This window comes from Oculina patagonica, chromosome 2 (assembly GCF_052425735.1).
Source record: "Oculina patagonica isolate OP01 chromosome 2, crgOcupat, whole genome shotgun sequence".
Lineage (NCBI taxonomy): Eukaryota > Metazoa > Cnidaria > Anthozoa > Scleractinia > Oculinidae > Oculina > Oculina patagonica.
Window position 1 is genome coordinate 41,541,983 of NC_135759.1, and position 20,023 is coordinate 41,562,005.

Consider the following 20,023-nt stretch of genomic DNA (forward strand, 5'->3'; position numbering starts at 1 on the left):
CCTACGCGGCGCTTTGAAAGCTTGTAGTTGAATTTGCACCCACGTCGCTTGTCATATCTTGGCATTCGCAAACTTTTTGCAGAAAAGAAAGAGGTCAAAAAAAGAAAAATATCCCCGTAGCCTTTGTCCGCGAGCAGTAGCAATCTAGAGGCAGGTCATGCTGGTTTCCAGGTACATTTCTTTCCATGAGAACTTACCTACATCATTTATTGCACCTTGAAAGCCTGCTTGTGGCGGCTGTCTACTATAAGTTGGGTATTCATCAAACCCTGAGTCTCAACCTTTGGGCGATAAATTCAATTTCACAGGGCGTTTCATCGATGACAGCACCCAACGGACGGTCTGGATGTGATCGCCATTCACCCCTCAGAAAGAGAAAGAGAGACAAAGAGAGAGACACGCGGCCGATAATGGCATGTAAACAGTCTGTATGTTGCTTAACAAAGCCGTGTGTTTCCCCATCAATAGTTTGTTGTAAACAGGTTTGGGTAGTTCTCAATTTATAGAACTTTTTTTTGAAATGGTTTGAAAAAAAAAGCGGATACGCTTTAATAGTAACAATTCAGAATTCTTTCCCCGAAATTTTTCATTGAAAGTTTCCCAGCATAATCGCCATTATTCACTGGCTATTTACAGCAGGAAAAAGATTTGGTATATTTGTTATAACGGCAATTAAATATTCTGCCGAACAAGGATTTGATCTCGTTCTTCGCACAAAGAAAAGCTGGTCTCCTGGGAGTTTCCATTCCACTAATTGTGCTAGTGATCATTAGCATATGAAGTGCCCGGGGGGGGGACTCCCATATTAAAAGGACGGGGATGCTCGTCGGATTTTGAAAAGAACCCCTAAAAGAGACCAATCTGGGCGTGGCCAGCTATTTTGGACCCCAAAAAGATACCAAAATTCTGAAAAGAAGATTTAAATTTGTATATTTCTTCGTGTTCAACCCTAAACGAGACCCTGAAGGCTAAAAATATTGCCATTTTGCCCAGAACAGCCTAAGCGAGACCCAAAATCCGAAATTTGTACCCCTAAGCGAGACGACGAGCATCCCCGTCCCTTTCATACGGGAGTCCCCCCCCCCCCGGGATGAAGTGGCCTTGATCAACCGTATCGTAATTAAAAAGTTAAATTGAATTTAGATTATTCCAAGTGGCATTCAGGCGTTATAAGGATCGTTGTTTACAAGACTGTTCTTTTAAAGCAATTGTAAGCTGACAGAAGTATAGTATAGTTTCCGTGTATAGTCTGCTCATAGCACTGAGGATGGAAGACAAAACCACAGAAGAGAAAAGTTTGCATCCCAACACCGTGAAAACTGTCGTATGCTTTTTCATCTTCGGCTTGCTTAGCATGATAACCACAGAAATGATACACACAGCAACTCAAGATATTCTAAGTGGCAGTCACATTGCGTCATCTTACGTGATCTTAGCGGCAGCCCTGCCTGAGATTTTAGTCAAAGTCGCCTGTCCGTGGTTTGTTCAAAATTGTTCCTACCTGATACGAACCGTGACTGTGGCCTTATTAAGCATCGGAGGACTCGTGATAATTATCATTGCAAGCGACGTGCATTGGCGGCTCGTTGGTGTCGGTGTTGCATGCTGCGCCGGTGCATTGGGTGAAATTACGTTTTTAGCGTTCACATCGTTTTATGACGATATTGCGGCGAGTGCTGTTGCTGCTGGAATAGGAATGTCATCTTTGTTAGGGTCGTATCTCTATACAGGTAAGTGAGTTTAAACTCTAGTGCTGTGAATACTTGACATGCATTATGACATTTATTATGAAGACGCATTTTCACAAAAGGCGAGACTCTTGACTTAGTGACATCACCGAACATTGCTTTTAGTCGAAAGATAGTCAGTTGATTCATGATAGGTTGGCTTAGTTTATTAAGGTGTAATGTCCAAGTTCGCAGTTGAATACATATTTTCTGGCTGAAGATGACGGATCCTCTCATTGTTAATCCCAACGCTCGGCAGACAACTGTCCGAGCAATTAGCTCGTTTGTGCAAACGCCATATCCTCTCATAATTTTGTGCTGCGCATACGATCGAGTTTTTTTTCGTTTGATTAAAACTAATTACGGACTTTCCGGTAAAGAATTGATTTCCTTGGTCGACATGTAAGAAAAGATACGAGCACATAATTATGCACCCCTATATTGTCAAGGAAAAACAATGGCCGAACAATAGCGTTCTTTAAAAATATCTGGTTTGTAGCCAGGCATGCTAAGATTAAAAATTATTTGATAAAAGTTGACACTGGCTTAAAATATGTACAGGACGTTTCGGCTACTGCTGTAGCCTTCTTCAGCAATATGTAAATTTAAAACGGCGTCCCTGGTGTTATAGGAATAAAAACTAAAAAATGCAGAAAAAGGTGACAAGAAATGTACTGAATAAAATTGGGGGTGGAATTCTAAAAAATGCGACTAAAAAGGATAGAATAGGGGGTGGTATGCAATTAAAAATTGTTAAGTTTCTTATAAATGTTTGGGAATGCTACGTGTTCATTAATAGCGTTTCCATCTCGGACTGAGTGCCACGCTTCGAGGAAAAGCCTACAAACTCCACAGTACCGATGCCATTCCAGCCTCGTTTTACGGGCTTCCTAAAATCCACAAGGCAGACGTCCCTCTCAGACCTATCACAAGCGCCATTGGGTCCCCCACCTACCAATTATCCAAACACCTCGCCAACATCTTGTCACCTCTTCAGAACAACAAATACACAGTTAAGAACAGTGTGTCTTTTGTGGAGAAGATTCGCACCTTGACAGTCAATCCTGACGAGATCTTTGTATCTTTCGACGTTGTATCTCTGTTTACCTGTATCCCGTCCAATCTAGCCGTGGAAGTCGTCAAAGAGAGACTCTATTCTGACTCTTCGTCATCTGAAAGAACAAATTTATCCGTAGAGAACATTATCAAACTCTTAGAATTCGTTCTTGACAGTAACTTCTTCGTTTTTCAAGGAACAAACTACAAACAGATTTTTGGCTGTCCTATGGGTTCACCAGTCAGCGCCATTTTAGCCAATCTGGTCATGGAATACGTTGAAGAAAAGGCCCTCTCCTCGGCTCCACACCCACCTAAATGGTGGTTTAGATATGTCGACGACAGTCATGTGTGTCTGAAAAAAGAATTTGTAGATGAATTTCATTCGCACCTAAACTCGATTAACCAGCACATCAAATTCACCATCGAAGTGGAAACAGAAGGTTCAATCGCTTTCTTGGACACTAAGACAACGAGGCAAGTGGATGGTTCGATAGCCGTTTCTGTTTACAGAAAAGTCACTCATACCGACCGCTATCTAGACTTCAATTCATACCACCATACGCAACATAAACACTCTGTTGTACGCACTCTTATGGATCGGGCTAAGAACATCCCATCCACTGAGGAGGAAGTGTCATCTGAATCTAATCGTGTATTGAAAGCGCTGGCAGCGAATAATTATCCTATCAATTTTATTCGTAATGGTCATCAATCCAATGCCGAACAAAAAAGTGGTGCCAACGTTGTTGAACAGCGAGGTTTGGTTGTTCTACCGTACGCCAAGGGTTTTTCTGAAAGAATCTCAAGAGTTCTCAAAGGTTTTAACGTCAAAGTGGCTCACAAGCCCATCCGTTCCATCGCCAATATTTTGAAAAAACCCAAAGATAAAATCAGCGAAGAGTCGTCGAAAGGTGTTGTATATAAAATCAAATGCAAAGACTGTGCGTGTGTTTACATTGGCCAGACCTCGCGCGCACTCAAAACACGCATCAAAGAACATGCTAAAGCGATAACAACAATGGACAGAAATTCCCTATTGGCCGAACACCATTTGCTCAACGATCATGAAATTGATCTGGAAAATGTAGACATTATCGACCGGTCTTCAGTTTGGAGACAAAGACTTTTCCTCGAAGCGTGGCACTCAGTCCGAGATGGAAACGCTATTAATGAACACGTAGCATTCCCAAACATTTATAAGAAACTTAACAATTTTTAATTGCATACCACCCCCTATTCTATCCTTTTTAGTCGCATTTATAGAATTCCACCCCCAATTTTATTCAGTACATTTCTTGTCACCTTTTTCTGCATTTTTTAGTTTTTATTCCTATAACACCAGGGACGCCGTTTTAAATTTACATATTGCTGAAGAAGGCTACAGCAGTAGCCGAAACGTCCTGTACATATTTTAAGCCAGTGTCAACTTTTATCAAATAATTTTTAATAATAGCGTTCTTGGATGAACAAAACACTGTCTCATCCACTGACCCATCATTTTATTCATTATTGAAATTGACAACAATGAACAGATCGCCTTATTAGAATATTGGTTTTTTAGAATAACGATGTGCAAATGGACACCACTAATACTGTACAGAGAACCAGCACACTTGGACTGAAAAGTAACACACTCTTCCTTCCTTACTAGTAATGACAGCACCATATTCATATTCATTCCCTATGCTTGCGTTTGCATGTTGATTCTAGGCTTTTGTCGATTGTGTTAGCATAATGTTTGCCATAATTTTTAACAAACCGAGCATATTTTTTGGCTTTTATTTAAATTTTCATTCTTGATAATTTTTATCTTTCTAGCTATGACGACATGGGCGTGTGTTGCATCAAGAACAGTATTTGGAATAATTGCCCCTTTTGTGCTGTTACTTTTTGTCGCTTTCTACAGTCTCCCAAAGGATCATCTTCCAGAGAGACAAAATAGTGACATATCTCACCAAAGAATCAAATACGTCCCTCTAGAGTCCAACACTGACAGCAAATCTCAAATGAATATATTTCCCGAGTTATCGTGGAAAGAAATGTTCTCAGTTGCAAGTAAAATCTATCCCTTCATCACGTACATGTTCTTGGCATATTACGCGGAATATCTCGCAAACAGCGCTGTCATTACCACTCTGGCTTTCTCTGGGGTACCGTTCTCTCCCAGAGACCATTATCTGTATTACATGCTGATGTACCACTTGGGGAAGTTCCTGGGAAGGTCTCATATCCTGATCGCATCATGTGCCTGCCCGAAAATGGTCCCTTGCATTCGGGTACAAAAGACATGGAATCTCACCTTGATCGAGTGCTGCCATCTCTTGTTTTTTCTAATGGCCTCTTGGTTTCGTTTTTTCTCGTCCGTTTGGATTGTTTTAATTTTGTGCTTTACCGAAGGCTTCACAGCCGGCTCTATTTACGTGAACTCAGTTCATGCAGTTTCTGAACAACTTCCTGATCTCCGCCGTAGCGAGTTCGCACTAAGCTTGCTCATGGTCGGCAATGATGTCGGTGTGCTTTCTGCTGGATTGATGGGACTTCATGTTGAACCAAAACTAAAATTACATTGTTTTAGCAAACTTGAAAACGAAATTTATTGCTTAACGAGACATACAGGAACAGGTGGCTGGTATTCGTGCACGTCAGAAATGTGAATAAGAAGTATTAATTTGAGCCTGAGACCTGGAGTGGAGTGTAGTGGAGTGGAGTGGAGTGGAGTGGAGTGGAGTGGAGTGGAGTGGAGTGGAGTGGAGTCGAGGATAAAAAGGACAATTTTGCCTAGTGATACCGTTAAACAAGTAACCAAACATTATGTCTAGACATAATGTTATTTATGTCGAGGCATGTTCATTTGGTAACCCGTTGGGAGGTTCCGTACCGGGTACAAGGTTTAACCAATAACATTTTAGGGCGGTGTCCGCTATGTAAAAGCAGAAACAATCGCTTAATTCTTCCTTTTATTCCTCGCCATTGAAGTGTCGAGAGCTCTAGAAAATATTTCCCTCCGCCACCCCTTTTCGCCTACCAACAGGTTTTTCTCTGTTATCAGCCGTTTTTTCGAATGGTTATTTATTTCTGTTTGTTTTATTGTTGTGGTGGCGTTTTTTGGCGCCCCACGTTTACATTTTCGTATAATCTGTTCAGATATTCTATATGTTGTTATGACTTAGAGATGATTGATTTAATTAAAACTGCCACATGCGTGGCCAATTTTCTCCAAGTCATGTGTATTGATGAGTTTTAACCTTCTCAACCCTTCGAAGTATCTTATTCAAGCAAAGCTCGCGTCAAAGGTCGTTTTTTCTAGGAACATGCATCGATATAAAAAACATTATGCCTTCATAATTTTTTGGTATAAACATCTCGTGGACATTAACAGGGCATATATCAAAATTCTGAACAAGATATATTGTATGATGTTGATTTTTTTGGTTTAAATTTTTACTACTTTGATTTTTAGTTTTCGTTTGCCCATATTCATAATCATAATCTGGTGCATGGTTCTCCGATACGTGTAATCCAATTCAAATGAAATTCCACAAGCAGGTAAGAACCATGCTTTGCCCGTCTCGTTCCAAATAAATTGAGTTTATGAACAAGATAAAATGTTCGCCCTACCCTGTGCCTCGCGGACAAGCAGGAAAAGCAAAGCCAACCAATTTCGCAAATTATCTGGCAGTACTCTATCCTCTGGAACCAAACTAGCAACAGAGCTTACACGCGCGGATATTGAAGTTTCTAAATATCACAACCATCTACTGTATATGGGCTAGTAACGTTTTGGCCAATGGTATCGAGGACATTTGAGGCAAATTGCAAAAAATGCAAAATTGGAAATTTTATGGCCTTCACTGTTTTGGCCAAAAAGGTAATAATAATAATAATAATAATAATAATAATAATAATAATAATAATAATAATAATAATAATAAGGTTTTTTTAAACAAATTCCATAGCCTCTGTACTAGATTGAGTTCTTTAAAAAGAGCGTTGAGAATATTGGGACAACTGCCTTTTAATTATATCCTCTTAGGTTGTAGGGTCCGTGTCTTCACGTTACCAAATGTTAGATCGACTCATCAGGAGTTTTCTCGGTAACAACATTGTAAAATAGCTTAATAAACCTAAGTTTGTATATATCGTGTATTGAGTTCCACTTAGTGGTTACCATCACCGTATCCGAACGTGTGTCCCATGAAAAATTGAAGAGGTTTTAGAGGGAGAAAATGTTTCATCGAAAAATAACGGTTTTTTTAAGCCAAAGGAACAAGAAAAATTTGATACAAAATCTGTCGGTTAAATTTGCTAAAGTTTAAAATAGTGTTTTCATATCTAGCCATACATAGAGCTTTCCACAAGTTGCTCGGCAACTTTTTGGCAACTTTTCATGATTCGAGCAACTTTTTCCCCTAAGAGAAACTTTTTTCCTCTCGAGCAACTTGTTGCATTTTGAGCAATTTCCACACCGAAGATCTCCGAAGATTATCCGAGTGTTGTTCAAAGGCAATTCGAACGTTTCCAAAGATTTACGAAGTTTGCCGAAGACTTTCGAGGAACATCTGAAGACCTTTCAACTGTCGATTTTGAAATGTTTTAAAAAACATTACAAAACTCGTCAGCAAACATGACGTCATTGATATCTTCACGATTTTTCTCAGTTAAGGAAATCAAATTTCCCCCTTAATATGTTATTTAGATACTTCTTCTGCTGTAAAATTGCATAAAACTGCTTAGAAATCTTAATCTCAAAGGGAAATTAGCATATATTTAGAGAAATTCTCGTGATTAGAGGCAGCGTTTTCGATTTTTTTCGGAGCAACTTTCGAGCAACTTTTATTGTCAGAAGCAACATTTTTGGATTTTTGGAGCAACTTTTGAGCAACTTTTTGAGAAATTACGGGCAACTTTTTAGGAAATATCGAGCAACTTGTGGAAAGCCCTAGCCACACAGTGGCTAGGGATCAGTTCGGTGAAATGTATGTGTTTGGACAGCTTTTTATGTTATTTGGAAGTTGCCGTTTTAAATGTCATTTCCTTTGTTAGCAACATGTACTTTTGGACTATGCACATCTTTCTGTTTAAATAAATTATAAAAAATTATAATTAAATAAATTATAAAAATAAATTAACAGTTTTGGAAACCTTAACGCTAAAAAGCCCACAAATTGACATAGCTGAAATTGTTTCGTGCGAAAAAATAATTTTTCACCCAGCACACAACAATGGTTCAAATGAATGTAACTACATCGCATTAAGAAAGTGCATGGCCAATAAGCAACACTGTCGAAGCTTCATGTTATACTCGGCAAAACAACCAGAAAAAAAAGCCCTAAGGCGCCGTCTATTTACATTCAGCTGTAGCGTTCTTTAAAAAGACAAAATTTCTACTGATAATAAGTTCCCTGCCAGTCTTATTTCCCGTTTGTAGTGCATTTTATATCGTAACAATTCAGACTTCTGATGTTAATTTCACGACTGTAGAGCTTTTTTAGAGTTCAATTATGTTTAGAGCTTATAGTCTTTTGAGACGTAAAATCCCTTCCAAATGCAAGCCCAGCCATTAATAAAGCGCAAAATTCTTTCTGATTCATTCCCTTGGAAAAAAAAAGCCCTGAGATGTTTTCGAAAATTGATAATAGGTGATGAAATAGTGTGTCTTTAAACAGGTTGGGAAACTTGCTATTTAGCTATGGAACATGTTATAATCTAAACAGTTACCCCATTTGATTCCCAATTCATGACATCTTCTTTTATTATACAATTATGTAATGTTTTTAATTGTTCATTTTTCTAGCAAATATCTGCTGAACTCATTACTGATAATTAGTTCTTTCTTGTTTAGAAGAAGCAGCTGCTTGCTATCTTAAGCTTTACACAACTAAAACGTTTGGTACAATGAAGACAAATTAGCAGATCCTGTTTCAATAGCTTCCTTTTGTCAATGCTTTTAACTCGATATTAACAGTCCAAAGTATAGTTCCTACAGAAAATAAACTGGATCAGTTCAAATTTACAAAGCTGATGAACGTTACGAAAATTACCGCCACACCGTTCCTAAAAAGGAAACGGTGAGCCAGTTTAATAGGAAATTGTGGACATTTTTACAAAAAAAAAATATAGAGGAACGACTATAAAATCTCTTACTTGTTTATTGACGCTTTTAACTCGCGTTAAGTTTAATAATTACTCTTTTAACGCTGATTTAAATTCAATTATTATATAGCTGGACCGTAGCGCATTGAGATATAACGAGCGCTATCTGATTGGCTAATAGGAAAAGTCATTCTTTCATCTGTGCAGCTGGTAATCCATTTGTTTGACAGTTTATGGCGTTTTCAGTTTAAACGTACTTTGACATGTTCCTCGAACGTTTCATGTTTAAAGACGGTGCAAAGTAGTACTTGTTATCACAAAACGTTTTCATTGACGAATGATAAGTACAAATACAAGTAATATTTCAATGTTTCAACAGCTTTCATTTGTTCCTGCTTTGGGCTTGATTTCGAAAGAGAAATTGCACTAAGTTGAAGCACCTTTTTCCCCTTAAATAAATAATAATAAAAAAAACCATTAAGATCTACCATTACATGGCAACAATAATGAATCCGAATATGTACGAGTTGTTTTGCTAGTTTAAAATCTGAAACAAAGGTATATTTAAGGTAGGTTAGACATCTAGAAAAACCCATAGTATCTTACATTATGTTTGAATGAATAACACCGCTTTTACATAATTCAAAAAAAACTTGAGTGATCAAATAAACTGGTTAACCTATAGACATGATTAAACAACCTCTCATTTGTCTTTCTTAAGTTAGTTATTAGCCTGTAAAGATGTTTATTGCATTTGTTTAACAACTCCTTTTGATAAAATATCGCAAGTCACTAAACTTGAGGTGCTGACACAATGATAAAACAATGCATATAATTGAGCTTACATGTTACTTATTCAGGTTGGGGGACACACAAAAAAGTACTTGTTATCTTTAAATATGATAAAACGTTTATTGTGATAACAAACCAGCAGTTCAATATGATTAAATATTTTAAATTTGTTTAATAGTTCTTTTTTGTTTCTGCTTGTTACGGGCTAATGCAGTCATTGTGATAACGCGAAATGGCTGTCTGTTTGTGTTTAACCAAAGTCGCGTGTTGCATTAAGCTAAAGAAAATTTACAAGATTAAAACAATACCCACTTAAAATGAATTGCCGCATATAAACTGGTAATGCTCACTTAAGAAGATCACAAAATCCAGTACTGGCCATCAAGATGTTGCTGTTTATTGTACTGCTTGTGAACGTGGCTTTTGGAGCTGGTAAGACTGATGATATTTCATTCCTCGTTGATTCTCTGCCGACATTTTCAATGTGCATTTTTACTGACTGAGAAAAACATTTCAAACTATCCAGATGTGAAAATAAGACGAGGCAATAAATGGCACACGGGCCGGTATACAGAATTCGTGCTAGTTCCTGAAAGACATTGTAATCGCTATTTAAACTTACACTTCATCTTTTAGACGCTGGGGAGAAATTCTTTGAAGCCCTTGGTCCTCTTCTTTGAGAAGAAAAAGATTTCATTTGAAACACACTTTAACTAAAATGAGAGTAAAAGTGATGTATACTGATATCCTGCCAGTATCTTTCAGCTTAAACGTAGATTAAAGACCATCGGCGGCGTACGCTAGCCAGAGAAATTGACTAGGCGTCGTTGGGTTTATGACCGGCCTGATCCTAAATCAGAATTCCTGATTGCATTCTGTGATTCAAATAACTACGAGCTACATGATGTTTTTTTTTGTAATTGCCCGATACTGATCTCTTCTCAAAGACTTTTTAAAAATAGAGTAAAATAAATGCTGTGAATGTTGAGAGTGTAGTGTTATTAATATACCATTCAATTATTTTTTAGGCTTCAACTGCAACTTTGACAAGGATTACTGTGGAGGAATACAAAGTAAAAACGACAAATTTGATTGGAGCCGAAGAAATTCAAACACTCCTTCTGGTGGGACAGGACCGGAAAGCGGCGCCAGGGACCAAGGTATGAACAAGTTGTTGTTTTTGTTGTTGTTGTTGTTGTTGTTGCAGTAACCAAAAGCTTTTTTTTTCCTTCGGGATCGTTTGGCTTTTTGTTTGCAAAAATGTCTGATGGATCATCTCCCTTAAGCAGTAAACGTTCAAGTTAAGATACCAGACATAAGAGTTTTTTTACTAGTTTCTTAAGCCTGGTTTCCATATGATCGCAGACGATCGCAAAGGATCGCAGACGATCGCAGAATTGTAGGTTCTGCGATCTGCGATCATATGGAAACACACTTTTGCGATCGTTTGCGATCGTCTGCGATCGATCGCACACGATCGCAGAAAATAGAACCAAGTTCTATTCCCCGCGATCGTCTGCGATCGTTGCGATCATATGGAAACACAATTGCGATCGACTGCGATCAATTGCGATCGAAATTTATCCCATAATATTGATAATCGATCCCATCATTCAACACTTCTGCGATCGTCTGCGATCTTTTGCGATCATATGGAAACAGTTCGCTCTTCGATCTTTGCGATCACACGGTTCAGTAATAAATTTCTGTGATTTTGCGATCGTCTGCGATCCACTGCGATCGTCTAAGATCATATGGAAACCAGGCTTAAGTAGAACCAAAGTAAAGTGAAAAAAATATCCTTCCGGTAAAATTACAATCATAAAAATTGCAAAAAATCAGGGCATGAACGGGATTCTAAACCACAACATCCGCGACACCGGTGCGATGCTTTAACAACTGAGCTAGGAAGGAAGCAAGGTCAATATTTAGTTTAATATTTAGTTTAATACACGACCCCACAAGCATTGTGCTTTAAACCCTATCGTGTGTAAATAAAGGTTTTGATGATGATGATGATGATGATGAACTGTAAGTTCTTATTTCCCCGTGCAAGGATAGAATGACGTTTAGTGGTTACTATTTTTTTAATGAGATCGTTTGGTATGGTGACAAAAAGATTGACACCAAAAATCACACCGGTCTAATGAACAACATGGACTCTCGCGCATTAGTCTCACTCCCGGCAAAAGTGTAGAATATTTTGAGAAACTTGAAAATTTTACAACACCACTGCCTTTTAGCTGACATGAGTCTGCCATTTCTTCCTACACAGGTTATTACGCCTACATCGAGACATCAAGTCCTCGCCAGCCAAAAGACAATGCCAAGTTAGAGTTCAGGCCTCCTCTGGGAAATGGTGCGACATGTATTTCATTCTATTATCACATGTGGGGAGAACACGTTGGTGAACTGAAAGTGTATGTGAATGGAAAACAAAAGTTCATGAAATCCGGCAAACAAGCTAACAAGTGGCTCAAGGCTGACATAAAAGTTCAAGAACGAGGTTCAATTGTAAGCAATCGTGTCATTTTATAACTTATTGCATTTTGAAATTGTATTACTTTGCACGATTATATCATTTATAATAAATATGATATCATTTATGATATCACTTCATGCGTAACAAAAGTCCTGTTTTACAATCTTTTCATTTTTAATTATATTCACAGGTCGTTTTTGAAGGTGTCCGCGGAAGTAATTGGCAAGGCGATATTGCAATCGACGAGCTCAAAATAGAAAACTGTGGGGGAGGTGGAGGAGGAGGAGGAGGAGGAGGGGGAGGGGGGAGGGGGAGGCAATGGATGTGGTAAGTTATTAAATGACATCCAGTTTAAAAGCTTGAAAAAGCTATAGTTCTATTTTTAATCATCTTGAGTCACTGTCATAAAAAACTCTATATTGACTGTAGTGCGGTGTCCTGTTTATTCTCTCTGAGTACCGAATTCCGGGATATACGTGTACCCAGTGCTTTTAGCAAAAGGACCAAGCGTTACGGTGTTAATGAAACAGGCGTCAACGCGTGAAGTCGTAAGGAATATTTTATCAAGGTTATCAATTTAACCTGTAGAGAAAAAATAAGCGCGAATAAATGTACTGCACCTTCTCTCAATTAAAAAGTAAATAAATTTAATATATTTGGTTGTCGTCCTTTGCAAACGTTGGCGCAACAGGTTGTTAACGAGTTAATAAAAACTGAGAAACGGTATTTCGCACTACTGTACGTATTGAGGACATTAAATACACAAACAAAAACAAAAACACCAGCTCGTGAGAGGCTGGCCAGTAAGCCATATATAAAGCGCGGGGGTAGTTGAATACGGGACCACCGAACATTTCTTTTGCTTTGAATTCTGCAAATTTAGCTCAATAGATCATTAGCCAGCCAATCAGCATCGTTAATCTGCGTAAAAACAGGTTGAAATGATTGATGATTAATTTTGCCTTTTATTCCCTTTCCACCTTGTTGACGAGGTTTCGAGAATTATAATTAAAAACACGATATTTGTAAGTTGTTTGAGAAAAATTGTTACAGATAGAAATTTCATTTCAGGTAGTCCAGCACCGCCAACGCCACCACCCCCACAAACACCGGCTCCTCCACAAGGTCAGTACAATGTGTAATTTTCCCTAAATCTGAAATAGGAAAGTTAATCCTAAAGTTTGATGGGAGCGCCAGAGACTAAAAATAAAAGACCACATCATATTGCAAAATTTTTATAATTTTGATTTTATTCTGAGTGGTTTAGAAGCTGAAATTTCCATAGCATCTAGATCTATTTAAAACGAAAGGGAGGACAAACTAGCTTATTTAATAACAGTTCTTCAGGTAAATCGTTTGCCACATGACAGAACAGTATGAAAAGTTTTAAAAACTGAAGATTTTAACATCAGCGAAGGTTTCACTGCATTAACGACCCTTCTTTAGTCTTAATTTATACTGGATGTTTTTTTTTGGAAAGACTTAAGTTCATCGTTTCCTGACGAACTTAACATCTTTTACACTTCCGAGCTTTAACATTATCCATCTTTTTTATTTGTCAAAATGGGTGTTTTTTATTGAGCAATTTGGCTACAAGATAGAGTTTTCTTTGAGTTCTTATAGTGAACAGTCAACAAGGCGCAGCCAAGTTGACTGTCGCTCATAGAAAACGCGGGCGAGTAACCTACTTGTTTTAGTAAAAATTCGTAAGGATTGCAGCCTAAAACCTATATTTTATGTATTTTTAAGCCAAAATCAAGAATATTTTCCCCTTCCGGGATCGTATAAAAAAGCAATGAATAAAAAACAATGGGAGAAACAATCAGATTCGCGGATTTCTGATGGAATACGATAAAGGACTTATTACAAAGCATTAACTTTAAACCTTATTCAAGGCAGTGTAGGAGACACTTATGTTTCCTGGACAGAAATCTACACCATTCCCTCTCCAGAGGCACTGTTCATTAATCTTACATTTGTTGTTGTTGTTGTTGTTGTTGTTGTTGTTGTTGTTGTGGCCCAGCTAGAGCTTGAAAAAGTGAATTCTTTTAAATTAAATTGGCGATTTATTGTTTTGATTTTTTAGGCGGCTGTGGTGTTCGACCGTCTACAAGGATAGTAGGTGGAACGTCTGCTAAGCATGGAGACTGGCCTTGGCAGGCAATGTTACGGACCAGCTCGGGATTCCCATACTGTGGAGGAACTCTGGTAGATCCTCGGTGGGTTGTCACTGCCACTCACTGCGTCCGGGGAAAGTCAGCAGGTTCAGTCTTTGTTAGGTAATGCAAGCAGTTTTATTATACACACGAATCCATTTACCGGAAAACAAATGAACATACCTATAATAAGTCTGATATTCTAAAATAGCCTACTCTATACCAGCATATATCCATTCCCTACTCCTAGTGGGAAATTGTGCTTTATTATATAAACATCAATTAAATACCAGGAAACCTTTCGCGCGAAAAAATCATTTTTACAATAACTGAGCGAATTCTCGCGCGCTAATCGGCTAATTATCATTGTCAATAAGAGAACAGACGCATTAAACTCGTCGCTGAGGTAATCAGCGAAGGTTTTGTCATACTTTTTAGAACTGATTTAGCGCTGCATTCTTGATGAGGCGAGAATTATTCCACAAAACAAGTAGTCTTCAATAAGGATTCATTCTGATTGGTCGAGAAGCTCAGCTTATCAGGCTCTATTCACCCGCGCGAGGTGATTCTAGCTTTGAAGGCTTGTTTACTTAGCTATGCCACCTTTGAAATCAGGCAAGTATACATGGCCAATTTTGCTGAATGAAAATTTCTTTGATTTGAAATAGTTGCGAATGACTACCAAGGCTTTTGGATTGAAAATAGTTTCAAGAGGTGGTTCTAAAGGCATTTATTTGATCGTAAAAACGCCGGTTTTGGCGATTGATGAGAAACTCAGTCAGATCGATTGAGCAAACATTATTTAGTTCTCTTCTCACCGGAGCTACTCATTTTCGAGAGGATTCGCAAATTCGCTTAGAAGTCATCAACAAACATACAAAGGTACAGGACATCTATCTTTCTCATAGTGTTGTTTTGTTCCGTTTTATTGCTTTAACTAAAGGCATCACTTAATAAATTTTAATTGTAATCGATGAATTAAACTGGTTTACATCGTATGCAAGCGAACACTTGTGTTTGCTGTTTTCTTGTTTGCTTTCGTTATTTTTTTCAGTTCTTGATGATCACCTCTAAAAATTATACTAAAACAATAATTCGCCCAGGCTCAGTGATTATTGTTGAATAATCACTTAACAATAATCAATAATTATTGGACAGTTGCGATCCAATAACTGGAATTTCTTTCAAATTTGGTCGGCGCTAGCCGAATAGCTGGAATTAGCCGGCGATCGAAAGCCAATCAGAAACACAGAAATATTTTGAATGAATAATAATTGTCAAATATTACATGGTTGCGCGAAGATATGAAATTTATCTTCTTGTGTTCAAATCGATTTGAACATTCGGAGATAAATTTTATACCATGTAATATCTTCCATGTAGGCTTTCTGATTCCCAGTCTATCCTGTTTCCTGCAGTTGATGCTGCGTCTACTCAGGTTGTTAGACTTTTCTCCTTGAGCTCCCTTTAAACTGTTCTCCTCCATGTCTATCGCGGTCAAACACCATTCCTTTCGCCGTCTGGGAATCTATGTAAGAACAATTCAAGAACATAAGTGATGAACCATTCTGGACACGTGACCCGGTCAAGGGTCTGGCCAAGGGTCTGTTGAGTGGGGATAGTCGGTCAGGCCAGTAATGGGCTCCTGGTCAGGCATAACCACGGTTTTTCCAAATTTTCTGAAGGTATCCCTACTGATCTAATCACCAAGCTAATTTATTGTTTTGTTTCAAGGCTTGGAGCCCATAAGCGTACATCATCAGTTGGTACTGAGCAGGATTTTAGGGTGGAGAAAGTCATCACGCACCCGTCATACCACAAACCTAAAAGTTACAGCCACGACATCGCTCTCTTGAAACTGGAAAAACCTGCTGTGCTTGGCAGGTCTGTATTCTTTCTCATATACCCTAGTCTTGTTATAGGAAGCAAAAAGCTTAGCGCAGGCAACAGTTTACTATGCATAGGCGGTGGAGCAAGGCAGGGGGGAGGCTCTCCGTCGCCTTTGCTATGGTGTACGTTTACTTAAGCTAGACTTGCCTATTAAAAAAGTATGGATTTAACACGGCATGGTGTAATAATTAATACTCTGCCTATTCGTCCCGTTTTGCACATCAAAAAAAGTGTTTGTATATCGTCCGACACAAACAGGTCCCTCTCAAACTTCCGTGGCCTGCTTTTGTTATTAAATCTTAGGCAAAAAACGCAAAAACCTAGTTCCGTGCGTTAGCACTGACCTAGTTTTACATTACAGGTTCTTAAAATAAGAAAACAGCTCGGACGCTCTTCAGGAATGTTCAGCTTTCTTAGGAAAAAAAATTAAACACACAAGTTGTTGCATTCGCTTACTTATTTTCTTCTCTACTTCTTTAAGGTATGTGAACCTTGCTTGTCTACCACACAATGTCAACGCGCCAGTAGATGGAGAGAAATGCTGGATTACCGGATGGGGCAGGCTTGCTTCAGGGGGGTCTTCTCCAACTTATCTCCAACAGGTGTCCGTGCCGATCGCAAGCCGCGCCCGCTGCGACAAGGCATATCCTAATAAAATCCACGACTCCATGATCTGCGCAGGCCTGGACCAAGGTGGCATTGACTCCTGTCAGGGGGATAGTGGGGGACCGATGGTGTGTGAAAATGGCGGGAGATATTACTTGCATGGCGCCACCAGCTGGGGTTATGGTTGTGCCTCTGCTGGGAAGTTTGGTGTCTACGCCAAAGTGAAATATCTGATGCAATGGATCACGTCAGAAATGAAGAAAAATTAATTGATGTGCTTAATAAATCAGCGTTCTTTGGGGAAAAAAAATGATTGACGCACTAGATGTTCTCAGTTGAGTAAATCATAAATAAAAGTGGGGCAAACGTGAACCGTGTTGTATGGATTCTTCTTGCTTCTCCCTACAACGTCTGGCGTCTAACAAAAGGCTCTACATAGATTAACCAGAATTTTTCCTTTCTTTGTCAGACGACCTGGTGTAAGATAAGCCTCTTTACCAAAGCGTTGCCCTCCACTTCACAGTTATATTGCTCTTACTTATTCATTTTTTTTTTTTTGGGGGGGGGGGGTCATTTGGAAGGCTTACTCTTGATTAACGTTTTGGGGCACAAATTATTACTTTTTACTGATTTTGATCTGCTCTTACGATTCTGAATCCATTTTGTGCTAGCTAGTGATGTATATTATGATCAGCTAGCTCGTATCGCTAATTGACGCAAAATGCCTCTTGTCATCATCATAGATCGGCAAGCCAAGATTCAAGGGCACTGTTTATGTATTACAAAATATATCAAACCAGTTTATATTAGTTATTATGGTTTTCGGTCGTTCGACTCTTAGCTTCCCTAGTATAGCCTTTGAACACGATCCCTAGTGTGCTATAGAGCAAAAAGACTCGCCGCGGCGGTCTGGATAGGTAGATCTCGCCTTGGAGCTTACCTTGACACTCTTGGCTTAAATTTTTTTATCCGCCTATTTAACGCGCTATGGAGATTGATTTCAGAATACTTCAGTAATCGCCCCCCCCCCCCCCCCCTCCACCCCCTCGTAAAAGCAAAATGGCTGCCCATTTTGCTGTGGTTCGCGTATTTTTCGATAAATGAGAAAGCTATATTTGATCAGGAAATAGCTATAATTACGTTTGGCTTTGATATGTTCCCTTGGTAATTTTTCAGTTAAAAATGTTAAAAGTTCTACTGAGGCCTTACACTACTGTGTTAGAAAAAAAAGTTTAAAATCCAAGCTTTCGCCGATCTACGGCATCATCAGGGATAAGAGAAAGTATATTCCGCGCGAGGCTTATATACTGATGTAAAATAAAACGTGTGAAAAGCGAAAGAATTTGGGCGGTAAATGGATATGCTAAGTAATAAGATATAAATATGAATACAAATGAAAGATGTGGTCTCACAAGCGAGTGTCAAAGTACAAAGAGTCTCTAGATGTGTTAAAATAATTAGGTACCTGTCATTATTTATTGGGGGGGAGGGCCACTATATTTGGGGGGAGGGTCAATTCATTTTGAGCGCCAGTTTGGGGAGGGCCATTACTTTGTAAACTGTATTAAGGGGAAGGCCATGACTTTTTAAAACTTAGAACTCTACCAAGTGTCTCAAATGATTTTTATATCAAGTTCTTAATTTTGAAACTGATGTTCCCCCTTTCTCCTGATGTCAGAACAATGGTATTGACATAGGATTCAAGTCAATATTCAAGTATGGCCAGTAATAAACTTTTCGCTTTTAAAAGGCTGTATTTTGACTTTGCTTAACCTCTTTGCCTTAGCTACATATTGTCTTTTTCCCCCGGGAATAGTCAAACATTTTGTCAATATTGCCTATTTTACTAGTAAGTTGCAATAGGTATTCAATGCTTAATAGTGTATACCTTTGATAACAGGTGTTTTTCAGTGGTATAAATTGATCACTTTTTATTATTTTTGAAAGTTTTGAGTTAATTTCTTGTGATTTTAGAAGACGTAACAAAAACAATTTTTCCCGGGAGAGCATGCCCCCGTACCCTCCCCCCCCCCCCCTAAACTTGCTTGTGTTATGTAAAACAGCTGTTTGAGTCAAGGCTTTTTGGACCTCACGCTTGAGACTCATGCAATCAGATGAAATCTACACAGAAACAATTTCTTCCAGCATTAAAATGATTTTTAATTAAACAGTTCATTTTGAAGCCACGAAGTTAAAGCATACTTTATCAAGGATCGTCCCAAATCATTATATCATAATATATCGCTACTTTTTAGTTTCAAAATTTATTTAGTTACCTACTTTTTATAGTGCGAAACGATGAACAGTGATCTAAATGGCGTTCTGGAAGGGCCACATTGTTGCTCAGAATCGCGGAGAACAGATCTAAGGGGACTCGATATTCCGCAAAATTTCCCGGGGGAGAATACAAGGCCACACTAGAGGGCACACAGCTACGCTTATTCCAAACTCACCCTTAACACCGATTTTAATTAGAACAAACAAAAGACAACCAGAAAATAAAATGAACTGCAAACCAATGGATTTTACAACATCAGGAAGCTGTTTGCGTATGTGTAAATTCAAAGGGGAGGGTCAAAAATTTTTAGACTCCAATTTGGGGAGGGTCACATTTTTGTTGTCTCCAATTTGCAGGAGGGTCACATTTTTTGAGCCCACTTCTTCGAAGATTTAGTGGCCCTCCCCTCCTGATAAATAATGACCGGTCCCTTATTAGAATAAAAGGTCAGCGAATTCGCTGCATTCCTCTCAGGAGTTAAGTGCAGGTTTGTAGTTTCGTATGTAAAAAGCTCGAACAGTCGTAGATTTGCGGGGTCGTTTTCAAGTAAATTGGTCTTAATTTCGATGCCTGTGTGGACTTTGTTTTGGCACTTTGAAATGTGTTTCTTAACAGAGGAGTTGTCATTGTTCAGGTGTTCTCTTACTCGATCATGGATAAGGCGTGTAGTGCTCTTGATGTAGTATTGGTTGCAACTGTTACACGTGATTTGATAAACAGCGTTGCGTAATAAGCACAATTTGGTGCTGGAGATAGAGCAGTTGGCCCTCGTGCATGTCCGTTCCGTGTTGTTCTGAGAGAGAGCTCGTCTGAGGGTGTATGCCTTGTGTGCGACCCGTACTGGTATACCTTCTTTCCGGAAAATGTTAGTGATCTTGTAGTTGAGACGTTCGGAGACATATGGGGTCTTCAAGTACGACCATTCTATATTGAGAGGTCG

General features: G+C 38.7%; 3 protein-coding genes across 3 annotated transcripts; all 3 read left to right on the plus strand.

Annotated features, from left to right (window-relative positions):
- The first annotated feature begins 1,133 nt into the window (after nucleotides 1-1,133).
- LOC144641517 (uncharacterized) lies at nucleotides 1,134-5,494 on the plus strand. Its single transcript, XM_078500530.1, has 2 exons — nucleotides 1,134-1,730; nucleotides 4,605-5,494. The coding sequence occupies exons 1-2, from the start codon at nucleotides 1,268-1,270 to the stop codon at nucleotides 5,438-5,440; spliced, it is 1,299 nt and encodes a 432-aa protein (XP_078356656.1). The 5' UTR covers nucleotides 1,134-1,267; the 3' UTR covers nucleotides 5,441-5,494.
- LOC144640150 (uncharacterized) lies at nucleotides 2,211-4,005 on the plus strand. The gene is made up of 2 exons (XM_078499371.1): nucleotides 2,211-2,459; nucleotides 2,561-4,005. The coding sequence occupies exons 1-2, from the start codon at nucleotides 2,375-2,377 to the stop codon at nucleotides 4,003-4,005; spliced, it is 1,530 nt and encodes a 509-aa protein (XP_078355497.1). The 5' UTR covers nucleotides 2,211-2,374.
- Nucleotides 5,495-9,997: 4,503 nt separating the features above from the next.
- LOC144641650 (trypsin-3-like) lies at nucleotides 9,998-17,177 on the plus strand. Its single transcript, XM_078500694.1, has 8 exons — nucleotides 9,998-10,103; nucleotides 10,700-10,831; nucleotides 11,947-12,185; nucleotides 12,344-12,425; nucleotides 13,225-13,278; nucleotides 14,240-14,432; nucleotides 16,044-16,193; nucleotides 16,681-17,177. The coding sequence occupies exons 1-8, from the start codon at nucleotides 10,058-10,060 to the stop codon at nucleotides 17,072-17,074; spliced, it is 1,290 nt and encodes a 429-aa protein (XP_078356820.1). The 5' UTR covers nucleotides 9,998-10,057; the 3' UTR covers nucleotides 17,075-17,177.
- The last annotated feature ends 2,846 nt before the right edge of the window (nucleotides 17,178-20,023 follow it).